Source organism: Hydra vulgaris, chromosome 08 (genome assembly GCF_038396675.1).
Source record: "Hydra vulgaris chromosome 08, alternate assembly HydraT2T_AEP".
Lineage (NCBI taxonomy): Eukaryota > Metazoa > Cnidaria > Hydrozoa > Anthoathecata > Hydridae > Hydra > Hydra vulgaris.
This window is the reverse complement of record NC_088927.1, coordinates 3,925,442-3,949,857: the sequence shown is the minus strand read 5'-3', so window position 1 is coordinate 3,949,857 and position 24,416 is coordinate 3,925,442. Positions and strand designations below refer to the sequence as shown.

General features: G+C 27.0%; 1 protein-coding gene and 2 long non-coding RNA genes across 4 annotated transcripts; 1 reads left to right on the top strand and 2 right to left on the bottom strand.

Annotated features, from left to right (window-relative positions):
• Positions 1 to 995: 995 nt before the first annotated feature.
• LOC136082903 (phospholipase A2 phaiodactylipin-like) lies at positions 996 to 3,349 on the top strand. Its single transcript, XM_065802301.1, has 4 exons — positions 996 to 1,149; positions 1,931 to 2,121; positions 2,526 to 2,788; positions 3,094 to 3,349. The coding sequence occupies exons 1-4, from the start codon at positions 1,136 to 1,138 to the stop codon at positions 3,286 to 3,288; spliced, it is 663 nt and encodes a 220-aa protein (XP_065658373.1). The 5' UTR covers positions 996 to 1,135; the 3' UTR covers positions 3,289 to 3,349.
• Positions 3,350 to 14,759: 11,410 nt separating this feature from the next.
• LOC136084113 (uncharacterized) lies at positions 14,760 to 15,396 on the bottom strand. 2 transcript variants are annotated; one of them, XR_010640349.1, is made up of 3 exons: positions 15,368 to 15,396; positions 15,019 to 15,195; positions 14,760 to 14,930 (listed from the first exon to the last, which is right to left on the bottom strand). It is a non-coding gene; the product is annotated as an uncharacterized LOC136084113 (long non-coding RNA). The 2 variants fall into 2 exon arrangements; XR_010640348.1 differs by lacking the exon at positions 15,368 to 15,396 and having other exon boundaries at positions 15,019 to 15,342.
• Positions 15,397 to 20,352: 4,956 nt separating this feature from the next.
• LOC136082902 (uncharacterized) lies at positions 20,353 to 23,705 on the bottom strand. The gene is made up of 3 exons (XR_010639821.1): positions 22,301 to 23,705; positions 21,928 to 22,024; positions 20,353 to 20,546 (listed from the first exon to the last, which is right to left on the bottom strand). It is a non-coding gene; the product is annotated as an uncharacterized LOC136082902 (long non-coding RNA).
• Positions 23,706 to 24,416: the final 711 nt, after the last annotated feature.

The following is a 24,416-nucleotide window of genomic DNA, read 5'->3' as shown; positions in this document are numbered from 1 at the left end:
CTTATTAAAAATGTAATTTATTAACACATTTATATTAATAAGATTCCAAATAATGTTATAATATTTTTTTATTCATAGTTAGACATACTTATCTTATACATCATATATATTAGATACTTTATATTATATTTATATATACTGATAAATAATTCACGATTAAATATCTTTATGTATGGTTTACCTGAAAAGAAATAATACTTTTAAAGTGAAAAATATATATATCAGAAAGTTGTTTTTGAAAAATGAAAATGTTTATGTTTGAAGTAGCAATTATGACTACTTTCATGGTTTAAATAGTCACATAATATTTACAATAATGATTGTTTTTATTCAAAACACTTTTTAATAGCTGTAACTTTTTATTTTTATATTTGCGATTATATACAAGTGGTGTTTTGCAACAACAGTTATATACGCCATCCATATATAATTGTTGCTGCATCTAGCATAATTGACTCATAGAATAATTCTAATAAAGATTTCTTTTTTTTTATTTGGATATTATATATATAACTTTACGTTTTTCTTTGTTGAAGTGTAAATAAACATTTTTTAACTAGTTATTAAAGTTTAATAAATCTTCTTGCAACACACATAACTTTAATTTTATAAATATAAATATTTTTAATATACCTTCAATATCTTGAAATTTGATAAATCTTTTATCTACTTTCAATAATAATTATTTATTAATATCTTTCCTTTTCTTTTTTTAATTATTATTAATCTTTTTTTATGGTAGAATTATGCTACTAGTATTTCTTTTATGGCATAAAAACCGATAGTTCAAAAACAGCATCCGATAGTTTAAAAACAGCATCCGATAGTTCAAAAACTATCGGATCCTATAGTTTAAAATACTTAATATTGTTTAAAAAGTTTCTTCAGAAATTAGATTTTTGTTTGTTTTGTTAACCTTTCTTTTAATTAATAATATAATCAAAAAAATTTTTTTTTTGAGACGAAACTAAATGCTCGATTGATTCAGTAAATGAAACGAAACAGACGTAAGGATCGTAAATCGATTAAGATCGATGTGTTTATTGAAGCAAGAAAAATTTATATAAAGTTTTGGAACTATTTAATTTATAGCTCAAAAAATACAATTTATAAGCAAAATAAGGAAACAGTAAAAATGGCAAAGACTCTGTAAGTAAATTAATGCTAATAAAATATTTTTCGGTTGTCTTCTCAATTGTACTACGATGAAAACTGTAAGTGAATACCGGTTTTATTTTGTGTTTATTCTTGTCTTCTTCCTGTTACTTATGTTTTTTTTTTTTTTTTTTAATGTTACATAGGATTTTTTGAAGTTTTGCCGACTAAAACTAATAATAGATTCTTATATTCAGTCTTGTATTAGATTTGCTGACTATAACAGTCTTATACTAGATTTTTATTTTCAGTCTTATATTAGATTTGGTGACTATAACAGTCTTATATTAGATTCTTATATTCAGTCTTATATTAGATTTGCTGACTATAACAGTCATTAGATTCAGGTTCTTCATTATAAGTCCTAACACAGCTAAACGATTTAACTAAGAAAAACTAAAACTATTTTGTTTCACTAAAATATCCAAATAATAAAATATACATATATATACAAATGTTTTGAAACATGTAAATAAACAATCAATAGATTTTTTCTATCCTTTTTTTTTTCTTTTTTCATTTAGTTATTTAGCTATTCAGTTTTTGATAGTCATTATTATTACTAATTGTTGTTGTTATTATTACTATTATTATAATAATAATTATTACTATTTGCTATGTTATTATTATTATTATATTTAGTTACAACTATATAACTCTTTGTTAAATTGAAAAACTATTTAGAAAAATAAATAACTACAATATATTTCCTATAACTATTTTTAAAAAAACAAGTGAGACTTAATGAAAAATTTAAACAAATTTTTTTTTTTAGGATTTTTGCTGCGTTTCTTTTAATAAAATTGTCCGATGGTTTTTCTTGGGATGAGATTTCAAAAAGTGTTGAAGATGAAAATGACGAAGATCATGTGAATTCATTTCTTGAAGAGCAGAAAAAACAAGGATTTTCAGAAAAAGAAGTATTTGAAAAAGTTAAAAATGATAAAACCATTGCTAGGAAATTAGGTAATTTTATTTCAAAATAAAGTTATGAAACTAAAATATAAAACGTTTCATAAAATAACTGTATTCCGTAAAATATTTTTTTTCCGTAAAATACCTATTCCATATATTCCGTAAAGTAATTATATTTTGCAAAATGTTATATTCCGTAAAATAGTTATAATTATGTTGTATACTAAATCATGCTGTAAAAACAGGTAATAAGATTGCAATTGCCTAGATAAAATTTAAATTTATTTTAATAGGCTTCCTTTTTTTATAAACAAAGCATTATATGTTATTATAAAGTTATTTTAAAACAATTATATTTTAAAACAAAGTATTAAAATATATTTTAAAACAAAGTATTAAAATATATTTTAAAACAAAGTATTAATATGTTTGTATATTTTACTATATTTTTGTAGTTGCGACTAAATTTATTAAAAACGAAAGCGGTGGGCAAAAAAGAGTTATATTAATTGGAACTAGATATTGTGGTCATGGAAATAATTCAAAATCAGATGATGAACGCGGATTTTTAAATGAGCTCGATGAATGCTGTTATGAACACGATAAATGTAAATTAAGTATTGAGGCAGGAAAATTTAGATGGGGTTTACATAATACTAAAGATTATACTATATCCGACTGCAAATGCGACGACAAATTTTATAGCTGCTTAAAAGACGTAAATTTTTTTAAATGCATTTTGTCTTATGTATTTTTAATTGTTTATATATATATATATATATATATATATATATATATATATATATATATATATATATATACACACACACACACACATATATATAATATGTAATATTATATATATATATATATATATATATATATATATATATATATATATATATATATATATATATATATATATATATATATATATATATGATATATATATATATGTATATATAGATAGATAGATATAATAGATAAACAAATATTTTCCTAATTATAAAAATAATATTTAAGGTGGAAAGTTTTGGACAAAGATTTATTGCAACCACTGTTGGCAAGCTGTTTTTTAACATAAAAAATATTAAGTGCATCGAAATACCAAAAGGATTTGACCCTGATAGTGATAAAGAATCTTACAAGAATACTTACGAGCCTACACCAGATGGTTCCCCACAACCATACTTTCGCGCTCCTAAGCATTTTAAGTGATTTAAAAAATCTTTATGAATGTTGTATAAAATATAATTATTTAAATAATATATTTCAATCAGCAATGTATTTTTTTTTTTTTTTTTGACGCTATGAAAAAACTTCTTATTAAAGGTTTAAATAAAGTCATTTTTGGATTTAGCTTTTTTAAAAATAGATCGTAGTTGTTATTTATTTCCATTATAAGAGAGTAGAGACATAGTTGCTTTTTAACAGGTGATGCGGAAGTTATCGGACAAAATAAAAACGTCAATAACTTATTTATAAATAAAAAAACAAACTACTATTATATTTTTTTTAAATAAAGCATTTATCTTTTAATAAAAATATATTATTTTTTATATGAAAAAACACCACCATCTGCAATTGATCTCAATTTTGCTCTGACGCCTTTCATATGCGACTGTAAAAAGTTTAAATCAATTTCTTGTAGTTTTAGTTTAATGCGATCAATCAAAACTTGCTCTGTTGAAGCTTGCCAATCTCCCTCGTAAACCTTCTGTGCCAAATGTCCCCAAGAATTTTCAATTGGTCAAGCTTGAGGCACATTTGGGGGATTGGATTCTTAATCAACGTAATAGACATATTGGTCCATCCAATTTAGAAAATCTTTAGAATAATGAGAACTTGCTAAATCTAGCCAAAATAAATAGTTAAAGTCTCCATGATACTTGTGAATAAATGGAAGAAGTCGTTTTTCTAAACATTCATTAATATAGACTGATGAATTGATCGCTACAGCTTTGGAAGTGCGAAACAATGGCTCGGACATTCCATGGTCAGATATGGCTATCCACATTAATAATTTTTTTTGGAAATTTCACTTTTCCTATAAAACGAACACTTTCTGGGCATGTCTTTTTGTTGTTTGTGTAGTATCCAGAACTTCCAGGCATGTTGTCCCCTGCAAAACAAAAGTATTTTTCGTCATCGATGACTAGAAGCGATTTTGTGTTACAGAGTTGGTTAACTAGTTTCCTGCTTCTTTTCTTTGCCTTTATTTGTTGTTCTATAGTGTATTTTGGAGTCTTTTCACGTTTTCTATATTTAATATCCATTTTTTTTAACTGACGAGCAATTGTCGATTGATTTACACCGAATTTAGTACCTATTTTTCTCTGACTGACCCCTTTTTGATTGTTGACAAGTCTCGTTAATTCGGCTTTCTTTTCTCTATTCCAGGATGTCGGACGACCAGGGTGCTTTCTATCAGAAAACGATTGAACAGTTTCAGGTCTTTTTAGTTTATCATATATTGTACTTCGAGCAAATCCTTCCTTTTCAAAATGATTTACAATTTTTTTTTTTATATTAAGTTTGTTTACAAAAAACATTTTTAGTCGCTTTCGAAAAGATTCTCGTTCAGCTGCATTTAACCTCATTTTAAATAATTGTGTTTCAAATAATAAAGTTTATATTTTATAGAACGTTTATGCCTACGCATAAAACCACAAAAACTAATTATTATGCTCAAATAATGAAATTAGGATTTGTCCGATAACTTCCGCATCACCCGTTAGTATTTGTCATAAAAGTAAAAAAAAAAGGGAGTTGTTCTTCCGTACTGCCATAAAATGAAAGTAGAGACGCTGGTTTTTATTCAGTAATTGTCACAAAGTATCGATTTTTGTTTTAAAAAAACTTATCCAGTTTTCTGGACATAAGAATGAACCCTTTTTTTTGAAACTATCAGTATTATTTCGGAACTATCGATATTATTTTGGACCTATCGGTATAAGATTCCGGCAATCTTATACATTTATCTTATTCATTTATTGTAAATATTGTAAGTACACAGCAAAAAGTTCTTAATATTAAAAAAATGTTTTTAATGGTTTTTAATAAGCCTTAAATAAATATTTTAAGTTGTAAATGTTTTAAATAAAATATAAATTATAAAATGCATTTGTGTATTGCATAATAGGTTTCATGCTCTTTAAAACCAAATTCATTTCGTAATCATGCAAATAAATTTTTTTCTTCTGAAGCGTATAAAAATTTCATTTCGTCGAGTTTATTAAAACTTAGACTTATTTTGCAATATCCAAATTTTATTGAACTTTTTTTTTATGGTTTTCGGTACAATAGTCTCTTTCAAACATCTGTGTTTATTTATTTTTCTCATGATAAATTTTAAATAAATTTTTTTTTTTTTTTTTTTTTTTTTTTGTTATTCACCTCCTCAAGGCCGAGAAGGCCACTACAGATGAGGAGGCTACTTAATAGTGGTTATAACCCTCTCTCAACTCTATAACTCCGAAACATGAACATTGATGAACAAAGCCGCTGCGCGGAGAAACAAGTTGAGCGCGGTACTACCAGGGACGTGGTGGGGATCGTATTCGGAATCTCTTGCTTAAAAAGCAAGTGCTTTATCACTACACCACTACCGCATTTTAATTGATGACTATAAATAAAAAAGAACTATTGATTAATACAGCAAATTATTTTTATAAAGTTGAATCCATGTTAAAAATATATTATATTGCGTAAAGGGTCGTCATAGATATATAAATTACTGGATAGGACAAAGGCAGAAATAATTGAAGCCGGGCAAACTTTACCTTTATGACGTAGAATGAAGCAGAAAAATATAGTTTAATCAGCGTATATATTGAACAATGTTTACAATTTAATTTAAAGTTATATTTTGTATTGCATAAAAACAATAACTTTAAAGAAATTTTAAATTCGTTTATGGTTTATATATATTTTAATTACAGATGATCTAAATAAAATATATCTTAGTTGACTTCAAATTATAAGATTTTAAAAAACTACAAAAAAAAAAAAAAAAAAGGCTTTTTAATTACTCAATATTAGTATAATACTATTATTTTAACACTGCAATGCAAATAGAAATTTTATTAAAATAATATGCCATGAATTACCTAATTAACTTGTATATGGTTGTATAATGCAAGATTTATATGGAGCTTTAAGAGACTAATATTGAATATAAAATTATACATCTATATTTATGTATAATATATTTATCTATAATATACATATATATTTATGTACAATATATTTAAAGATTTAGTACTTGTTTTAAAATGGTTAATTCGTGCAGTGCTTTTGGGTGTACAGCTAGATCTGCGAAAGTGTTTTCCAGAAATTTTCATAGTTAAGAATTTAGTATCTATATAAATTAAATGTTTTGATTTTAAAGATTCAACAGAAATTCAATAGACAAGACAAACACTGTATGTATAATGAATTCTAGCTATCCATTTTTAAATAGATTTTCCAACAAAACGAAAGAATTTTGTCCCCTCCTCCGCTAGTTTTATTTGTTCAGATCATTTTTCTAAAAATTGCTTTGACGAAAGCAAAACATCAGATTACTGTTGGAGAAAATATCTGAAACCTGATGCAATACCAACAATTTTTGATTTTCCAAAACATTTAAAAACAACCACTAGTAAAATTCAAAAAGCACCAACAGAAAGAATGCTAAAAAAACAGATAGAGGAAGAAAAAAATGACACAGTTTTTGAGAATACTTATGAAGAAAAGGTGATTAGTACAAATAAAAAAATGAGTGTAGAAGATTGCATGGTGACTGACTCAGACAATTTGCAAACTGACAACAAGAAGTTATCATTTGTATTAAATTTTTATTAATTACAGAAAAAACGTATCAGATATGTAATGCAACAAAAGCGCAGACTCAAAAAAAAAGTTGCAAAACTTCAAAATGTGATAAATGAATTACAAGAAAAACGTTGAACTAGTGATGAAGCCACAGCAACTTTAAATAGCCTTTATACTGGAGTTAAAGATTAAGTTCAAAGAGAACTGAAATCCAAAAGCAAATTAAAATGCTCTCCATCATTGCGAACTTTTGCATTAACATTGCATTTTTATTTAGCAAAAGCATATGATTATGTTAGACAGTCCCTTAATACTTGTCTTTCTCACCCAGACACTTTAAGAAAATGGTATAGTAGTATTAATGGACAGCCAGGCTTTACTCATGAAGCTTTCCAAATTTTAAAATTGAAAAAAAATGAATCTATCAAAAAAATTCTATGCAGTTTGATGATGGACGAAATGTCAATTCAAAAGCAAATTGATTGGGATGGGCATACATCCTATGGCTTTGTTAATTATGGAACAGGATTTAACGATGACAGTGTTGGTGTTGCTAAAGAAGCTTTTGTTTTATTGTTAGTTGCTGTTAATGGACATTGGAAAATCCCAATAGCTTATTTCTTAACAGATGGATTCAAAAGAGCAAGCAAACATTATTTCTGAATGTCTCATTAAAGTTCATGAAACTGGAATTCAAGTTATTTCTTTAATTTTTGATGGTACAGCTGCAAATTTATCTATGATAAAAATTCTTGGTGCTGACTATAGTGATATAAAAAATCTGAAACCATACTTTAAACATCCAGTAAGTGAAGAACCAGTATTTTTAATTCTTGATGCTTGCCATATGTTAAAATTAGTTTAACATATTGCCATATGGTAAAATTAAACTTAGTACATCATTCATGACGAAACATAAAAACTGGTAATTGTTTAGCTCAGGATGCTACAGAAATACTTTCTGTAACAAAAGGAATTGTGAACCATCAAGAATGTAAATTAAATGACAATGATTCAACTGTGTTTATAGCTAATGAGGATATTACACCAGTAAGTATTATGGAACCATTACAATTGTCTGAAAATTCTGAAGAAGTAGTGAAGTATATAGGTGGATTTGTTAGTCGAAAACTAAAAAGATCTATTAAATGTAAAGCCTGTACTGCATCTCTAACGGATGATAATTCACAAAGTTTACTTGTTGATCAAAAAGCAGAGATGGTCTACTTTATCCATCAAAAGATGTTATTGTAATTTGTTCTTTTGTTGAAAAGTTTATAAGACATAGCTTTCCAGGCAAATCAAAAATCAAAGAACTACAACTTTTATTGGGATCTATTCCACATTTAAAATTAACTGTCCGCCGTCATTTATTTTCAAAAGCAATTTTTCAAGGACTTACAAGTCACATTCAGGAACTTCCAGTGGAAGATAGTCATTTGGTTAAACTGATCAATTTGATCATAGAGGCCTATATAGATGTACGTTTATACCATGTCTCATCCTGTGCAACAAGTTATATACAAGAAACACAAGTTCGAAACAAACTAACTAAACTTGTGTTGTTCAAAAATCAGTGAAAGAAATTAATATCCACACTATATATACATACATATATATATATATATATATATATATATATATATATATATATATATATATATATATATATATATATATATATATATATATATATATATATATATATATATATATATATATATATATATATATATATATATATATATATATATATATATATATAAATATATATATATATATATATATATATATATATATATATATATATATATATATATATATATATATATATATATATGTATATATAGTGTAACAAACATATATATATATATATATATTTATATATATATACAATAAAATAACATGTAGTATTTTTATTTTAAGAAAAACACTGAAAAAAAAATACTTTGATCCAACAAAATAAGTACTTTGTCAATGCACGATATTCCAAGCATGTATTTTATACATAAATATAGGTATATATTATAATAAATATAATATACATAGTCTATGTATGTCATAGGTATAGATGTATATAAAAATGATTAGTAAGTCTTCAGTAAACACTATTTTTGAAACCAAATTAATATTCAATAAAAGTATAACGTTAAAATTTAGACTGTATATTTTATTTGCTAGTACAACTTCACTTTAAATAGCTATTTATTATCAAATCCTCAGGTGCTGCTGATAACTTGTTAATAGCCTTAAGTCATGAGCCTAATAATTAAAATTATACAAATGAACAAATTCTCTTGAAACTTATTAATATATATTACTTTTAATAAACTTTTTGTAATAGTAATATGCTTTACAATATATATATATATATATATATATATATATATATATATATATATATATATATATATATATATATATATATATATAGATATATTATATATTATAATAGCAATATTAAATTTATATTATAAAAAAGTAAGTATAGAAAATAGTTAAGCAAATTGTATATTACATTTTTATTAGATAAAAAGTAGAAAAGGATCATATTTAGAGCGTTAGTTGTTCCTCCCCATACCCCCTTATCATATATTCTTCGTTTTTCTACTTCACAAAAGTCTTGCCACACATTTTATATTTTCTTATGATTTTTATTTTTTATTCAATGACACCATCTACAATCTGTTTTTATTTTCACATCTCCCAGGTCTACGTAACTGGACGGCTCCGTTGGTCACTTTTTGCGACCATTGTGTCGCATAAACAAACAAATTTATTCTTTGTGGCTGGTGAGCCCCAACTTCTTCCAATGTACACTACAACGACAATACGGACATTAGGCTTTCCCGCTGGATGTGGTTACGGCGCTCAATAACCTAATGGCTACGCTAACACTCACGCACACGTTCATTCGGAAGCTCCACAATGCACATCGGATCAGCGCTCGCTGACTATGTGCTCGGATCTAAAATCTCACTCCATAGCACATCATTCCACACCAGCACGGGGCAGTAGCTCTTTTGACTAAGAGCGATGGCTTGTGGCCTACGGTGACTAATGTGTGCATTCGATCAATTGAAATCCATTCTGTAGGTCTTACGTCTGGCTCTGATGTGCTAGCCCATAAGCGCAAGGAGTGAGTGTGTTTAGCTTTCTATTCACCCGATTTGAAAGTGAACGAAAACATAACGAGACCAGACGAGACGACCAAACGATACATACTAATGCACTACACCATCACACCTGTAGACATCAACAGTCTCTAAAATCAGTTTATCAAATATTTGTTCTTTATTATATACTTTTGTTCGTAATCTTTTTTTGACCTTATCCTTGTAAATTTATTCAGATTTGTGTTATTACGTGTGAATGAGACCGCATATTTGTGAGAAGCAAAAGAGCGCGAAAAAAAATTTTTTTCACAAAATTACGTATTAGCGTATTTTTAAAACAAATGTATTCTTGGTTTGTATGTACTGAACTGTACCACTAGATAAGTTTAGACATATCACAATCTCATAAGGTTTTTTGTTTCTTTTTTGTTTCTATCTAGTTTTCTTGATCTGACGTCGCTAAGTTAGTTTGTTGTGGTTTGCACTATACAGTGTTCACTAACGTTCGTTAGGTCGTTTTGTCAACAATATTGTTTTTAAACGTTACGTTTTTCAGTGGTTATAAGCTATTAGTATAAAATCGCATTTATTGTCTCATCTGTTTATTTTTTTCACTATTCTCTGCCTACTGATTATATGTCTGTATTTTTTTATCTCTGGCCAATCATTTTTTAATTTATCTGAGTCTGTTTTGTGTGATAGCTTTTGTCTCTACTTATCAGGCAAGATTTATATTTCTCATACTATTGGAGTCACCAGATTTTCTACCATATTTTCAACTAACTACTTTTATACTAACGACAAACATTCTGAGTTTCGATGATTATGAAGTGATATTTACGTATTATATTTATAAGACACATTTCAGCCATAAAAGAAACGGTAAGTTACTCATAATTATTAATTTCTATTTTCTATTTGCTTTGTGTTATTTCTATACATTAAATTGTTTATTTTTATACATACGCATACATGCATGTGTACACGTTTGTCTTTTCTAATGTAAGTGTACATGATATTTATATGTATCAACATATTTGCTTATATTTACACCACGCGCATCCCTTACCACCCTCATGAGATCTCTAAGAATGTTGGAGCTGTATTAAAAACTGGGATAGGGATTGGGATTTTTGGCTTTTGTAGTGTAGTCCTGTTATATTGCAATATTGACTAGCATGACGTAGAGTGCAGGCGGTGAGATCTGTTGCAAGGACACGCCCCTGACGAGTGGCGTTAGTGCAGGTCTCGGGCTCTCCGAAACGTCATTGGTGATCGCAGTGCATTCCTGAGGAGGGGAATCACCATTATGCACTACTTAATTCTTATTGGTTACCATGGCACCAACATTTTTTACCTTTTACACCCACGTATTATAGCGCTTTGTGAGCTTTATATTATGAATTTGTTACATTAATGACATTTATATACTTTTATCTCACACAGGTGATTATCAGTTTTCAGTTGGTTATCTAGAGTTTAGACCATATATAGTAGCACATTAACTAGTCTATTTTTTCTTTTTATATTGCTCGTACTTATATTTTGTATCATTTTACTTTATATTTTGTTATCTACTTATTTTATTGTTTTTGTATGGTGCGATAATTTTAGCCATGGTTGCCTTTAATGAACCAGCGGATCGATATTGACTTGTTTACTCATAGACCATTGTTTTATCATTTGTTTAGTATGACTAGAGCGTGTGTTATTGTTCACCTAATCCCTGAGTCCAAAAAATTTTCTTCCTCCTACAAAATAGTCTTTACATTCATTTATGATTCTCACCCAATGACATCATCTACTATCTACTTCTATTTTCACATCTCCCAGATCTACGTGACTGGACGGCTCCGTTGGTCACTTTTTGCGACCATTGTGTCGCATAAACAAACATATATATATATATATATTTATATATATATACAATAAAATAACATGTAGTATTTTTATTTTAAGAAAAACACTGAAAAAAAAATACTTTGATCCAACAAAATAAGTACTTTGTCAATGCACGATATTCCAAGCATGTATTTTATACATAAATATAGGTATATATTATAATAAATATAATATACATAGTCTATGTATGTCATAGGTATAGATGTATATAAAAATGATTAGTAAGTCTTCAGTAAACACTATTTTTGAAACCAAATTAATATTCAATAAAAGTATAACGTTAAAATTTAGACTGTATATTTTATTTGCTAGTACAACTTCACTTTAAATAGCTATTTATTATCAAATCCTCAGGTGCTGCTGATAACTTGTTAATAGCCTTAAGTCATGAGCCTAATAATTAAAATTATACAAATGAACAAATTCTCTTGAAACTTATTAATATATATTACTTTTAATAAACTTTTTGTAATAGTAATATGCTTTACAATATATATATATATATATATATATATATATATATATATATATATATATATATATATATATATATATATATATATATATTATATATAAATATATATATATATATATATATATATATATATATATATATATATATATATATATATATATATATATATATATATATATATATATATATATATATATATATATATATATTAGGCCATGCCAAAATATCACGATTTTCAGAAAATGAAAGGTCGCGGTATAAATACCTGTTCTATACATAAAAAGAAGCATATAAACCAAATTTGAACTCTCTAGGACCATATTTAGTGCTGGAAGATGATTTTAGGTTTTTACGCAAATACGAGAAATCGTTGTTTTTTTCTGAAAAAAAAATATTCTTTTTGAAAATGAAGAAATAAAAAAGTTAGGAAAGGTATTTTTTAGTTTAAAATCTAATATTGTTACTATAACAGATATGTTACAATTTGGCCAGTGCACTTTGGTCAGCTTCTAATGATATTAATGCCCTGTGCTCTCTGACAACTAGCAGTATATCTTGTTTTTTGTCCTCCTTTAATGTGCTACTGATATATCTTTGTATAAGATTGATATTCCGCTCTGCTGGGTCATTTGTAACATTTAGAGATTTTACAAACTCACAAAATGATATATAGGAATCATTTTCCTCCAGTTTTCCAGCAGCTAAACCTGTTTTCCAGGTAGGAATTTCGTCCTGTATGCCTAGAACAATGAAAAGAGCCCAACTTTCCTCTGTAATCAACTCTGTTACCTCAGAGGTTGGTAAAACTAGGAAAGCATCAGGTTTACCATTGGGAATAGTGTTGATATCTGGTACCTCAAAGGTCAACAGCTTGTCTAGAACTGCAAGCTTCTCTTCAAAATCTGGATCTGCCAGTATTAACACAGCAACCTTTGGGGCAAGGTACCAAGAGTGTTGCTGAAAAAATTTCAGAAAAGCATTGCCAATTTTGACATCAAACTCTTGTTGTATAACATAAGCTGACTTGAATGACAGGAAATCATTCTTAACAACTTATTCTGCTTTGTATGAACGTAAATACCATGGTGCATAAAAAACTGCACATATAAAAGCTGACTTTTCCAGGTGAGGTAACTGATCTTTAGGCAGAAAATCTATTATACCTGATGTCATAACAATAGCTAAATTGTAAAGACTGTCAGCCATGAAACGAGCATTGTGATTGGCTCCTGGTTGATAAATTTTAAAGCCATTCAGCTTTGGTGATGAGACATTTAAATAAAAAGCAGCATACTTAACTAGATGATTATAATCATCTCTTGGAAACACTTCGTGATTAAGAGCAAACTTCAGATATTCCTGAGCTTCCAGGTAAAGTTTATGAAGTTCAGATCCAACTTCCAGCTTCTTCTCATCAAATTTCTTAAACTCAGACAGGTTAGCTTTTTGAATTATGGCGTGATATACTTCCCAGTCCTTCTTGAAATCTTTATAGAACTGTCTATCTGGTGCAGCAGTAGGTCCAAGGACAATTACAATTGCCTTATGTATTGCTATTTCAAACATGTGATGTCTGCATAACAGCCAGAGAACAGGTTTTCCCAAAATATAGCACAACCTGGTTATAATTTCTCCATGGGCTCCTGTGTTAACATTGGTAGTATCTGCAACAAATGCGAAAATTTCATTGCATATTTCAAAGGACTCAAGTAAGTTGTGAATAATTTCTGTTTCATCAACAGCTTTGCCAGACTCTGCAGGTAAAACACCAAGTAAGAGATCGTTTTTATTCTCAAATTCAGGACTAGTAACACTGACAGCAACTCTATCTCTTACAACAGATTGCAAGGTATTTTCATCTAAATGTTTTAACAGCTTGCCATCAAAGTGGGGAACAAGATGTTTTCCAGCCATTGTCTCTCTGTAATTTTCTCTGATGGTATTGCCTAAATAAAGATCATTTTTAACACAATATATTATTGTTATGATGGTTTATTTTTAGGTAAATATTCCACTCTTTAAAGGTATAGTAAGATTTTAATCATAACTTTCATTTATAATAGACTTACATTAGAAAATCAGGGATAAGAAATATGGCATCTGAAGAAAAACATTTTGATTTGAAAAAAAAAACTTAATTTTGACTGGCAAAAAGTTGGCATAAAAGACTTTTTCTCTAGGTGTCCCTTTAAAAATTACCTTGATGTTCAATTACTTTCGCTCTTTCTCTTGAAATACTAGATTTAGAAATGCCCATCTGATTAACATCTCCTCCCAGATAATTAACAACAGACGACAACAGCCAGGTTTGTAATTCAATGCTGATTAACCCTCTAGCACAAATAGGTGTAGTTACTGCCATCAATTCTTCTCTTGTAATCTTTTTATTTACTTGCATTGAGCCTTTAGGTAAGACTTTTGGGGTTTTATTATTAGCAGCACCATATTCAAAGTCATCATCACTACCTTCAAATGAGTCTTCTTCTACAGCAAAATCTGGATCTGTCAAAGTTGAGTCAAACATATCCAAATTGGCTGGACCAGACTTGTATCTAAAATATTTACATAAATAAGTTAGGATTTCATTTTTAAGAAGTAAGTTTTTTAACAGTTTTAAAGTAATTATGACACTTGTTTTACCTTTTCTTAGTTGGCGTCAAGTTTTCATCACTTTCATCAAGTGGTGGGGGAGCTGATTTACATCTTTCTTTCTCCTCTAGGTACTTCATTCTCATTTGTTCTTGTCTTTTATACCTTTCTAGTCGTTTCTCAATGATGGTAGCTAGCTCTTTATCTGGCTTAGAAATAAACCACTTCCTAAAACAAAAATGTATAACATTAGAATGCAATAACTTACTCTGATGGACAGACAGATGGATAGCTGAAAGACAGACAGACTGAAAGCCCTACATAAAGTAGCTGCGCTACTAACAATTTGATTAATATAGAGAAATTTACAAAAAGGCTACAATATAATTGATACTCTTACCTGTCTGTTTGCTGGTCTAGATAGAAATTAAGGTCTTCTTCAATAGCAGCTTGTGTTCTTGGTGTTATTTTGTCACTTCTCATCAGTTGCTCTAAGTTATCTTTGCCTATGTCAAACAACTGTTCCATTGTTGAAATGAATTCATTCTTAATATTTTCTCTAGTATCTTTGGTATCTTTCAGGGTAACACGTTTTTTCAAAAGTTGATACTTCTTGTGTAGAGCTTGAAGTTTGTCAAGAATTGAATATTCTGAAATGATGTATGCTTGAAATCCTGCTTTTGTCCAAATGTTGACTATTTGTCTAATCAAGCAGTCTGATTGCGTCTCAAGGTCACAAAAGTCTCTACCTAATTTAGATTTTTAAAAAATATTTTATTTATTTAACATTTATTGCACCTGAAAAAATAATTATTTAGTCCTCTTTAATCTAGGAATAAAAATGTTTATGTTTTACAGTTATGTCTTACTTTTGCACACCAAGTTCCTTGTTCCTTTTTGCTTCTTACAGGCCATGTTAATTTGTGTTTTAATAAATCTTTTCTTTTTACTTGAAATTAAATATTGATAATATCTTAAAATACTACCATTGGTTGGAAGCTGTGTATTTGGTAGCTGTGAAATTGGGTTAGTTAACAGATATAATGGTCGTCTGACACTTTCACTTACATGGACATTTTTCTTCTTTTTTGGACCCATTTCTTTTGAAAAAGTTAATGTTATTTTAACTATTTTTAACTATTAAGCTATAAAAAATTATTAACAGTTTATAATAGATATGTCATGTAGTGATTGTAATCTTAAACTAAACACAAAATGGTGCAATCTTGTTATTTTGCCATCCTTCATGTAATTTCATCATACTTTGCGTATTTTCGTAAAATCTTGATTTCATCTTCTAGCACCTAGAATTGAGATAGAACAATGAAAATTCATATTTTTGCTTATTTTTATGTATAGAATAGGTTTTTAAAGCGCGAACAAAAATTTTTCTTTTTGGCATGCCCTAATATATATATATATATATATATATATATATATATATATATATATATATATATATATATATATATATATATATATATATATATATATATATATATATATATATATATATATATATATTATATTACATGTTACTTTTATAAAACAATTATTTACGAATTGTTTTGCCTCACTCTACGTCACTTTTTCAACGATAGCTCGGCTTCAAAACATTTTCCAAAATTATATAGTCAGATATGCCTACGCCGTATCCAGTAATTTTTATATCTATGGGGGTCGACCATAAATTACGTAACGCTCAAGGGAGGAGGGGGGAAGGGGTTTGTGTTTTGTGACGACTCATACGGGACTGAATTACAAAGGGACTGAATTACATACGGGGAAGAATTACAAAGTTGTGACGAAGGAGAAAGGGGAGGGAAGGAAGGCGGTAAAAAACTGTCGAAAATTGCGTGAAGTAATTTATAGACGACCTCTAATTTTGGATATTTTTCATTAAAAGATTTTTAAAGTTTTTTTTTATTATTATTATTATTTTTTGTTCTTTCTTTAAATGTTTTACAATATTAGTCGTTTTACAATTATAATAATTTCAATAATATAATAGAATGATTACAAGATTAATTAAGTTTGTAAGAGGAAGAACGCGGGATCTCGTAGAAGACCTTATAAGGTCTTGTCGTCAAGAACCGCTTTGTTTTTCAACTACATTGTTACATTTATTGTGTTAAATATATATATTTTTGTCGAAAGTGAAATAAATAAATGTAAAGGATATATAATATTCATATATATAAATACTGAGAATTGAACTTTAAAAATTTCACTTTATAAAAATAAAAAATATAAGAGTATGTTTTCGATAGATAAAAATATCTGTTCAAGTTTTCTTTTGAATGTGTTGTAATTCCACTTTTGAGTGAAATCAAAATATTTCAAAGCTATTTTGTTCCATAAAAAATCTCTTCGATAAGAAATACAAGATCTACCAAAACTTGTATGCAAAAAAGGTTGTTGGATAAAGTTTTCATTTCAAAGATAGTATTTTTTTTTTTTATGTGAGTATAAATTATAAAAAAGATAAGGTGAAGTATTAGTTTTACATTTATACATAAAGCAAAGAATATTATACACATTAAGTTGATATACATTAAGAATATTCATTTTAAGTAAAAGAGACCTGGCATGAGTAAAACGGTCTTTAAAATTTAGGCGTGCAATATGTTGACGATAAAAAGTTTCTAGTGTACTTTTATTTACACCACCCCATGCAGGATTAGCATAATTAATATGACAATTAATAAATGAGTAATACAATTGAATTAAAGTATATTTATTAAAAAAAGGTCTAGATTTGTAAAGCATTCCTATACTTCTAGCAATTTTATTTTTTAGGCTGTTAACATGATTTTTCCATGTAAGGTTTTCATCAATGTAAAAACACAAAAAATTAGTAACTTTAGCTCTGTTTATTTCAGTATTATCAATATACAAGGAAGCTATATTCGAAAGAAGATTTTTTTTTGAAGCTGGGTAAAAGAGGATTCATTTAGTTTTTTCGACATTTATTGATAGCTTGTTTGACTTAAACCAGTTAGAAATTTTAATAATTTCACTATTCATTTTGTTGAATAATGTTGGTAAGTTGTTGTCAGTTAAAAAAAGAGTTGTGTCATCGGCAAACATAATTGTTGTCAAATTTGTTGCTTTATAGAGAGCATCAAAGTTAAAAAAAGCAAAGGTCCTAGTATGGATCCTTGTGAAACTTCGCATGATATATTTAATAAATTTGATGATGAGGTTGAATCTATTTTAACAAATTGTTTCCGATTTTTTAAATAGTTTTTAATAATAACAATAATACATTCCCTGTGATTCCATAGAGTTGTAGTTTTTTAAAAAGAATTTCGTGACAAAAGCTTTTGATAAGTCTATGAAGATGCCTAGAGTATATTGTGATTTTTCAAATGAATTTGCAATACTTATAGTAAGTTGGAGTATTGCATGTTCAGCAGAATTATTTTTTTGAACCCAAATTAATTGTTATATAATATTTTATTTATAGTTAGATAGTTATATATTCTATAATACAAAATTCTTATTATAGTTAGTTGTGGAGTTTAGTTCACATCCTTTAAAAATTGGAGTAACTCTAGCTATTTGAGTGCATCTGGAAATATTGCTTGTTTAATTGAGTAACTTAAAATTTTAAAAAGATTATTTTTAATGACGTCATAAGAACCAATAACAATATTTCCATTGATGTCGTCTGGTCCAACCGCTTTATTGAGTTTAATCATTTTGTAGGCCAATTCAAATTCTTCAAGTGTTGTTTCAAAAATATTTAGTGAAGAGTTTAAAGGAGAGGGAGTGTCACTTGTTAAATTTGTGACAATAGGGATATTTTTAGCTAAGTTTGGTCCAACTGGTACGAAATATTTATTTTGCTTACTATTCTAATAGGATCATTTTCAGTTCGCCATTTATTTGATTTATACATTTCCATGCTTTTTTAGAATCATTTTTGTATTTTTCAAATAAATTGGTGTAGTAATTTTTTAAAGGTTTTTTCTTTGTTTTTCAAATTGTTTTGCATAAGTTTTATAGAGTATTTTATTTTCAATTGTTTTAAATTTTAGGCATTTAATATACAGTTTTTGTTTTATTTTTGAGGATTTTATTAAATCATTCGTAATCCAGGGTGATTTTATATTTTTATTTGTTTTAGAAATCTCGCATTTTGGAAAATTTACATCGTAAATTTCATAAAATATTTAAAAAAATGAGTTGTACATATTGTTTGGTTCAGTAGTACAAATAAGACCAATCTTATTTAAAGACCAATTTATCAAAGATAATTGCTCTTTAAATAAGAGGAAGTTTTTATCGTTAATGAGTTGTTTTATAATTATTTGTTTTTGTAGAGGTAATAATTCAGTAGTTCTATTAATAGAGAAAAAAATTGGAAAATGATCAGATAATCACTTTTAATAATTCCTTTTTTAAGCAATATATTTAAAGCATCAGTTGTAATAATATTGTCTATTAGTGAAGCTGATTTTGTTGTTACCCTTGAAGGTTTATTTATTAAAAGAATTGCTCCATTTTCAAACAAATCGTTATTGAATTTTTTAATGTTGCTGTTTATGTAATAGTCATGAAAATTTAAGTTTAGATCACCAATTAAAGAATTTAATTTCTTTTCGTGAAAACTTTTTTTTATGATATCATTAATTAAAAAATTGTTAAAACTTTTAATTGCGCCTGATGGTGGGCGATAGCAGCAGCTTAAAATTATATTTTTATTTTTTTCGGTAATAATTTCGGTAATAATGCCTGAAAGATGGAGATTTGCGTTCAATGCAATGTCATCAAAGTTGCACCACGTTTCCGTTACGCATATTACGCTAAAAATATTCGATGTTTCTTGTAACCCAGTCGGCAAATTTAGTTGTAAATGCGCATTAGAAACTCGTTTAAATACGTATCGATATGGTATGTATGTTAGCCATTTTATCGTGTCGAATACGCATTAAAAATACGCATTAGATGCGTATAAAGGCACGTATACAATACGACGCCTACTGAGTATCAAACTCGCATTTGAAACTCTTGTAAACACGTATAAAACACGATAACCAAAGAATATTCAATACGATATTTTCCTGGTATTACATGCGCATTTAAAACTTTCCAGAATACGCATTATTTACGAATATTTGTTAGCCATTTTATAGTGTCAAACGCGCATTAAAAATAGATGTATAATGCGTATAAAGATAGGTATACTATACGACGCCAACTGAGTATCAAACTTGCATTTAAACACGTATAAAACACGTATAAAACACGATAACCAGAGAATATTCAATACAATTTTATTAACTAATATGAGTTCATAACATAATGATAATGACTAGCAGTAAGCACCCCGTAATACGGGTTATGAGTTATTAAATAATTAATACCAATAAAAACACATTAATAACTTGATATATTATCTAAAAAATTAAATACAAATTTATCTATAAATATTGTAACTTTGACTCCGTATCAGCAATGTCATTGCTTATAGGTAACGACATAAAGACCGCATTAACATCAGTTGAGTTCTTTTTAAAATCTGTCACAACACAGGTACCAGAAAAGGAAAGTCAAGTAAAGCCTGCAAATACCTAAAAAAAGACATGAAAAAAAAAAATTACAATTTTTAATTACAAAAGTACTATTTGCATTTTATTGTTAGTAGAATTAGGATAATAATAACAGAAAATATATGAACCTGTCATTTCAAAAAGGACACAAGTCCATTTACTAAAACTTTTCAAAATCAACAAAAATATGATTTTTATTAAAATAATGTCTAGTTTGCTAAAGAAATTAAACATAGAAGTAGATAAATAAAGAACGTATATAACTTATGTATTTTTTGTTTTTTATAAAAAAAACATAAATCATACAGAAATTTTTAATTCAAACTTATAAACTAACTGCTAAAAGTTTTGGACTTATGTCCTTTTCGAAATGACAGGTTCATATATTCTGTCTACAGAATAATTAAAAAAGATTATAAAAAGGCTAGACAACACAATGTATACATTGTTACTATAGTAACACTGGCAAATAACACTACAACTTAATAAGATATTTTATTAACTTGAATACTTGGACTAAAAAGATTTTATTATAAAAAAAAAAAAAATTATTTAGATTTAAAAGTGTTAATTGTTACTATAAATAGTTAAACTCATACTTTACTTTGTTCTGAAGCATCTAAAGTAAAATCAAATTAACAGACATTAACACTGCTTGACACTGAATTCTGTCAAGTAAGCCTTCTGCATGCCGAGTTACATTTCTTACATTTCAACAACGATTAATTTCATCCTGCCTAGATCTATTTTTTTCATTTGACAGCTATTTTCAAGTTGCCTTATAGCATTTTACATTAATAACTTTGTTGAGCCTAATACTATCTATTTCAATTTCACTGTTATCATAAAACATATTACTAGTAATCTTACTATTGTTACATTTGAATAAATGAACATAAAAGAATCTTACAAATTGTGATCTTTTCTAATCAAAGACTTTATTCAAACTTAAGATTTATTGAAATCCATATCTTTTTATATGTTTATATACATAAGTCGTTTATCAAAAATATTGAACAATATTTATTTACACCAATTATTTTTAATTTAACAAAGAATCTACAATGCACAAAATTATTTTTACCTTAATGAACAAAAATAATAATAATGCACAAACTTGTATAAAATATTGAAGCAATGTCAGTCAATATATTTTACTCTAAAGTAATTATATATATATATATATATATATATATATATATATATATATATATATATATATATATATATATATATATATATATAAATATACTGAAATATAGGCAGATTTAAGTTTATAAACTTTCGTGTCAACAAATTACAGTCAGTTTTCCATGTTAAATACACAAAATATATATCTAATATAATATATATCAAATATAAAATAAATCCAATATAAAATAAAACAAAATAGTAAACTTACTCAAACCAGTATCACTTACACCGTGTGAAGTAACTAAAAAACACTTCAGTTCTTTTCAATCACTCTAAAAAATAACTTTCAGCTCTTTCCAATAGCACTAAAAAATAGAACAAAACTTGCTTAGCTGAGTTGCCTAGTTTATAAGAATCTGAAAACAAATAAGTAAAAAACCAAGAACAAACAAACATTTATATTTTAGAATTTTTATTTATATTTAAACAAATTAAATAAAACAAAGAAGAACGCCAATTCTCCTTAAAAGCTAAAAAAAATTTTCAGCTCAAATTTGCTTGCAGACTTTGCTTGTAAAATAAAATGTGAATAAGAAACACATTTAGAAAAGCCTAGAAAAAATTCATAAAAATTTACATACATTTGTTCTTTTATATCGCATAAATCCATCATATGATAAATCTGAAATGAAAAAATGTAACTGATAAGTAAATACAAAGAAAAACATCAAATATGAATCGAAAATCAATATATCTGATAGAGATAAGATATCATGATAAGAGAGTAGTAGTTTTTAAATATTGTTATTTCATGTTAGCTTTTAGAAAACAAATCATGTTGGTACTTCATGGTTCTAAAAATTCAAATTGAGATATAAACAAAATGTATATATGGCAAAATGATTTTTCTTGAGTGGCTTTTAGTGAATGATTAAAAGCAGTGAGTTTCAATAATAAAACCACTTATAATTTTTAACAATAGACACCAACATAAAGGTAAGCCAAATGTAACAACATTAGGAACATGAATAACAACTTTACGCAAAATCTTGCTCAACACGTTTACCAAGTCGCACACCTTGAAAACATGGAAACAACATAATATAAACATATATAATAACTATAAAACACAATACATTTATTTAACTTTATATAACATATATAAACACCTCATATAATATTTATATACACAATAGATACATTTTATACTATTTTAATGACACATTTATAAAACAGTTACATAACACATATTACCACATACATATATTTATCAAAAACTTTTTAACTTTGAACATAATATAAACATATATGCAAACTATAAACATATATAACTTGAATTGCGCGAACAAAAAATTTTAAAATAACATGAAAAAATCTAAAAAGATTCATATATATATTCATATATAAAAACATATATCTTGTAATAAAATATCAAATTATAATTATATTTAATTTAAATCAAATACTTATTGAATAAAGAGCAAAAAACAGATAGAAGAACTGCAATCCTTATAACAAAATTTAACGTTTAGCAACAATGAAATGTCAGTGTTGGCTCGAAATATTAATTTATTTTTCAAAATTTTTTAAAACAGTACAAAAAAAAGGTAATAGCATAACAGAAATGTTAATAAAATAACAATCAACATAATAAATCAAGCAAGGTACGAAATTATAGGATTTATAATATATTTGAATTATATTAATTTAGGACTTCATAAAACTAAATAAATTTAAAAGTAGTGATAAATATTTTTATGATATTTTTATGAAAGTTTTATGATTTTTTATGATATTTTTATGATATTTTTATGATATTTTTATGAAAGTTTTAGTAACTTTTTTAGTACAAAAAAGTACTGTAACTATATTGGAGATATGCGATACTGCTTTAGCAGAACGATATCTCTTCATACAACTTTTCATGTATTCCTGACTATTCTTTTTCATTCCAGACAAACTTTTTACTAAATTTCTCAAGAGAAAACTTTTTAATTTAAATTTTGCTTTCACTATTTCAGTTTAAGCATGCGCTTTAAAGTAAAGATTTTTGTTTTTCCGTTGTATGTTGATATTTGATCAAAATCGGGTACGATATCGTATCCGATTTTGATCAAATATTATATAATACGTATTTTTGATAAATAAGTGGTATTGAACTCGAATTCGAAACTTAAAACTAAATGCGTATTTCTCTGGTATCAACGGCAGTATGTTACACGTGATCAATACTCCGAGTATTTACAATACTAGATATGCCGACTGGGAAGTTATTGTAAAAATTTTCAAAGTTTTAGGCTTTTAATAATATTAAAATAAATAACATTAATATAATCCCGCTGAAGAAATTCCGTTATTTTATTATTACAAAAATATGAGCAGTTATTTTGTAAAGCACCTGTATCTAGGTAAGTAGAATTTTGTGTTTTACGGAACCGATTTTTGTGCCAAAGTTCTGTTCCACGTTTTTTCAAGTCCGTTCGAAGTAAGGGTAGTAAAGGTGAGTTTTCACTCATCCGTTTTTCTACGGGAACGGGATGGGAAAGGAAAGAATGGTCACGTGAGCATGCGTAGTTTTACTTTAGACAAATTAAAACTTATAATGCGCATGTCCACGTGATTATTTTTCTCTTCCTTTTCCCTTTCTCGTGAAAAAACGGATGAGTGGAAACTCGCCTTAACAACGTGTTTTGTAGATTTTTTTTTAGAATTTATTATCATCTTAGATATTTTTTAAATAGTGAATTAGTGGAACTA